This window comes from Branchiostoma belcheri, unplaced genomic scaffold (assembly GCF_001625305.1).
Source record: "Branchiostoma belcheri isolate BF01 breed outbred unplaced genomic scaffold, Haploidv18h27 scaffold15, whole genome shotgun sequence".
Lineage (NCBI taxonomy): Eukaryota > Metazoa > Chordata > Leptocardii > Amphioxiformes > Branchiostomatidae > Branchiostoma > Branchiostoma belcheri.
This window is the reverse complement of record NW_017802935.1, coordinates 3,746,669-3,751,741: the sequence shown is the minus strand read 5'-3', so window position 1 is coordinate 3,751,741 and position 5,073 is coordinate 3,746,669. Positions and strand designations below refer to the sequence as shown.

Sequence of the window (5,073 nt, the reverse complement as noted above, 5' to 3'; positions counted from 1 at the left end):
TTCAACTTGTGAAGTTTTAAAAATTTCATTCCAAACATAATATAATTTAATTATATTATGTTGATGAAATTTTTTAAAACTTCACATAGACAGAGAGAAAGAAAGACTGCTGCATAATTTCATCTTTATTTTGTTCAGTTTGTGACAGTACAATACATGTGGAATGCAACATGCACCGTATTACACATAGCAACACAAATTCTGTATAAGCCTCTACAAAACAATTACATGTACAACTGCCGCAAGTAAGGTTCATTTTCCAGTTTTAACATGATCACAGACTTATTTATCTTATTTGTCTTATATCTGTTTAATGTACATTTTCAGATATTCATTGAGGTTCTTGAAGACTTTGTATTTGGGACAGACCCTCCAGCAGACCACGCCTCAGGTACAGTACTTTAGATTTAGACTTAAGTCCTGAAAAAATAGCACGTCGGCAGAACGTACTGCACCTGCACGAAATCCGTAATGTACATAGTACTTTGGCAGAACGTCTCATATAAAGTTGTATTATGCATGTCTGTGGTTTCCAAAATGATATGTCGGAAAAGATATCCTCTGCAACAGGCAAAATTTTAATGCAACCAAATATCCAGCGAAAAAACATGTAAATGTACACAGTTTCACATTAGTGTGTACAGGTCCCGGTAAGTCCAGTACACGCACCAGTGCAAGTCAGGTGCAGGTAGACATGACAAATACCTGCACAGCCCCTTGAATTTTACCTGCACTAAGGTGCATAATTATGCACCCAGTACAGTACAGTATATATTTCAAGCCCTTAACAAAGATGGTCACCACCATACAATGTACGCGCCATATATGGCGTGGGGTGGACGTTAACTGAAGTTGACCGTATTTCTCACTACAGATGATGAGGACATTATGGCGATGGCCACCCTCCTCCTGGGCCACATCGCAGGGAAACTGATGTCCACTGACCCTGTCCGATCTGAAAGAGTTGTTGCCAAACTGGAAGCAGAACTCCAACCTCATGGTAATATCATCAATATATATATTTTTTACTTCTTGAGTGTTTTATACTGTTTGCATGTTATATCTCATTTGGAGACTGGAAACTTTTACTGCAACTTGAAAGCAATTAAGTTTGAACTATGTCTACTAGTAGCTTGCATGTACATGAAGAAGCATTCAAGTTGCAAATTGTCACTTGCAAAGAAATGTGCTTTGATCCTGCTTGACCGATGAAATAAATACACAATACGCATGCAACACTACATGTACATGTATATATATTTCTACATCATTTGGATTTGAATTTCAAGTGAGTGTACTTATACTGACTATATCACTATTTTATGGTGTATTTATTCTTTTGTGTTGGAACAAAGTTTGAACTCTACAATGTGGATTCTACCAACACAGATGAGCTTTCATTCAAATATCACTTGATCTTGTCACTGTTTAGTAAGCCTAAAGCATTATACAAAATACATCATTAATTTTCATGCTATATGTATTAATTTAATTTATTATTGTTTTTTCTTTTTCTTTGCTTCTTCAGATCCTGTTAAGCACAGGGCCAGGCGATCGGCTGAAATGGCTAAAGCCAAGGAGAACGAAAACAACTTCACTATCCCCTACAACAACAAGACATACGTGAACCACCACGAGCAGAGGAAAGCCACATTACTCCTGTCCCTGGGAAATGCTGGTCTGGACCGGTCCTACCACCACATCCTTTCTTACATCAACACCACCGACTCTCCACAGCTGCTGAAGAGGAGTGGTATGGCAGCAATCGCCAAATATAAACATGAACATGTACGTGGTTCCATCCCTCAACCTTTAGCTGTTTAATGTGCATTGGTTGTGGGATTAGGCAGCAGAGAAAATGTTAATTATATTCAGTGGTGTCTTCATAATATGTGTAACTTAACCTTCTATGTACACATTCAAGAAAATTGTTACTCAAGCAGATGAGTAAATTTTGATAATACATAATTTATCCAATTTTCTTGAATGTGTATCTCATTACCTTGATGTCTAACCTTCATCGACATGTGTTTCCATAGTTTGCTTGCTTTAGTATGCAGAAATCTGCGGTCCATGCATGCGCATATGCTTGATTGTGATGTTTGATGTCTGACACCACAGGCTGCATCAACCTTGCTTCGCTTGGCTGTGGATGGCGATCATGAGGACCATGTCCGCTATGATGCTCTCTTAGAGTACAGGAGACATCCCAAGGCTGTGCCAATAAATGACCTCCACTACCACCTTGTCAGAGGGTAAATTCGTGGCACTTTCCTTTTTTTACTCTCTACCTCTTTCTGTTGCACATACACACACACATGCACTCCCCTACACACTGACACCCCCCACACACACACATGCACAGACACCCCCCCACCACACACACATGAGACACACACACACAGACATGCACAGTACACAGACACACTACACACACTGATACACAGACACACACGCACATGCACATGCACACACACACACACATGCGTGCACACACACACACATACACATACATGCACAGACACATACACACACACACACATGCACAGACACACACACACACACACAAACTACACAGCCTGTACACAAACATCACAGACAAAACCATCACAGTCACACATCCTCACATACCTGCACACAAAACACACAAAACACAAGCATGACAAACATGCCATACCATGTTTGTGTGGCACAAACCAACACAAAATCCTGCTATGGACACTTACACCCACATGTCTGTTAAAACCAATAGGGAACTTCCCCCATTTTCAGCAGTTGCCTAATCTTGATTTACATCTGTGAAAACCAATAACTTTTATTATATTATCTCTTGTTTCAGATTGACAAACATAACTGGCCTAGAGACCAACGATCATTCACGACTGAAAAGGAATATCTTGAATGACATCTTAAACTTCAAGTTCGAATTCAAGTTGAAGCTGCCAGGCATTGAGTGGAAGAAGCAGATTGGATCTGACAAAGTCGGGGCAAGTTTTGGACTGACCATTCGGAACGTCATGGACCTGTTTATATGTATGTAAACAAGGATATTTAGGACATTGTACAGATGAAAAATTATCTATAATTTTGGAAGTGAATACATGACTTGTACATGTATTATATCTTCCTCTGCATCAAAATGAGCACTCTATACTGAATTTTCACTTTTTCTTATTAATTTTCCTTCTCAGTCTAAAGAAATTTTGCCGGCAGGATTGAACACTCAGACATTCTAGAAGTTGCCGGCTCCTCACAGATTTTTTTTTTAAATCTGTAAAGCTCAATAAATAAATAAATAAATAGATAAATAAAGTTTTCAGGCACATCATAAAAAAGATAAATGATATTTACGTACATTGTTAGGTACAAGCAGTCATTCCAAGGTCAGATCTAGATGAATGTAATTTTGTGATAAACAAACAACATGTTATATGCACTATAAAATATCTAATGCTTTATTAGAGCAAGGTTTGTCAACTACAATCATAGCATACAGCATTGTTACAATCTTTGTTGATAGTTTTCTACTAATTGTCTTGTCATTGAGGCATCAGGTGGCATAGTGGTAGAGTATTTCGGACTATGAAACAGGGAGACCCGGGTTCGATCCCGAGTTTTACCCGGGACATGTCTGGACATGCACCCTGATGTTGTGCCCTTGGGAAAGGCACTTTACTCGACTTTCCTCACTCCACCCGGGTGTGAATGGGTACCTAACTTCGGTTGGGGAAAGTCGTATTGAGGTCACCTTGTAGTGCCGAATGGCAGCCGCACAGACCCTTACGACAGTTCCACAGAACGTGTGTGGAGCAGATATGTTGTATGTATAGAGCTGTGTACCTAAACAAATTTTAGGTACAGGTACAGGTACACAGGTTTAGGTACAGGTCCGGACCTGAACCTGTACCTGAACAATTCGACCAATTTATATGCTCTTCTGAACTCCTTCAATAACAAAAAAACATAAATAAACTTGATAGTTAAGGTTTATTCTTTGTTTATGGCGAATGCTCAGATAAAATATAGGCAAAACTAAGTTGTTTTTGTTTTCATGAACACACTGTCCTTACACAGGGACCCATTGTGGACCAGCTATTTACACATTTGAGGTCACAGATAGGCATAAAATTAGTGTGAAATTGTTTAGGTACAGTACCGGTACTGAGGGATTAGGTATTTTGGACCTGTACCTAATCAATTTTTCCGGTACAGTATCGGTACTGCGTACCGGTACACAGCTCTATGTATGTATATTACGTGATTGTTTGTGATTATTGATTGATGCTTAAATGTGATTGTAAACCGATTGTAAATCCTGCTTCACTGCAGCGCTATAAAGGCTGCAATTGCACGGGTACTGTTTGACCAAACTAAACCATTTTTTTTACTCTTCTGTTGTGACTCAGCACTTCTGAACGGGAGGTTTGGAATCGATGTTCTGGACGAAGTGTACGCCACCGCCAATTTTGGCATCATCAACTATAACCTGGATATAGTTCGAGCGCGCGTCTGCTTTAAAGGTTTCATCCAGTATGACCTCAACATTCTCAAGGTAGGAAGTTCCACTCACTCACTCACTGCACAGCTTAACGTCCGTTCCCTGTCATGCAAGGGTTGGACGTTGTGGGGTGTCGTTTAGGTCTAATAGCTGCTCTCCAGCTGCCTCTGTCTAGCGGGTTGGCCTTCTGCAGTTTCAAGCTTTTGATGTCTTCCCTAATACTGTCTACCCATCATTCCATTTTAAGAAAATTAATAGTACATGTACGTGATGTCATCTAGAGCTTCTGGTGACTGATAGTGTACTATAATCATGATAAAATCATACTTACCATACTGAAATTGTCCCATGTAAGGTCAACATTCTCGAGGTAGTAATTTACCTAGTATGCCTTTAGTCCCCAAACTTTCACAGAATTACTGTGCAGAAATTCAGTCAATCACCCTTTAAATGTAACTTTACTTATTAAATAAATATTTGTTTGGTCAACACAACTGTAAATAATTCAGACATTTCAACCACTATTTATGAATAAAATTATGTTCCTTCATAAATGTATGCTTTTGATTTAGTTC

The 5,073-nt window shown here is 39.2% G+C and overlaps 1 protein-coding gene across 1 annotated transcript in view; it reads left to right on the top strand.

Annotated features, from left to right (window-relative positions):
- Positions 1–5,073, top strand: part of LOC109465393 — a 27,762-nt gene that overhangs the window by 12,423 nt on the left and 10,266 nt on the right. The window contains exons 12-16 of the mRNA XM_019762609.1: positions 328–391; positions 875–1,000; positions 1,529–1,788; positions 2,122–2,255; positions 2,840–3,033. Coding sequence (XP_019618168.1) covers positions 328–391; positions 875–1,000; positions 1,529–1,788; positions 2,122–2,255; positions 2,840–3,033 — 778 coding nt within the window. The remainder of the gene's footprint in view (positions 1–327; positions 392–874; positions 1,001–1,528; positions 1,789–2,121; positions 2,256–2,839; positions 3,034–5,073) is intronic.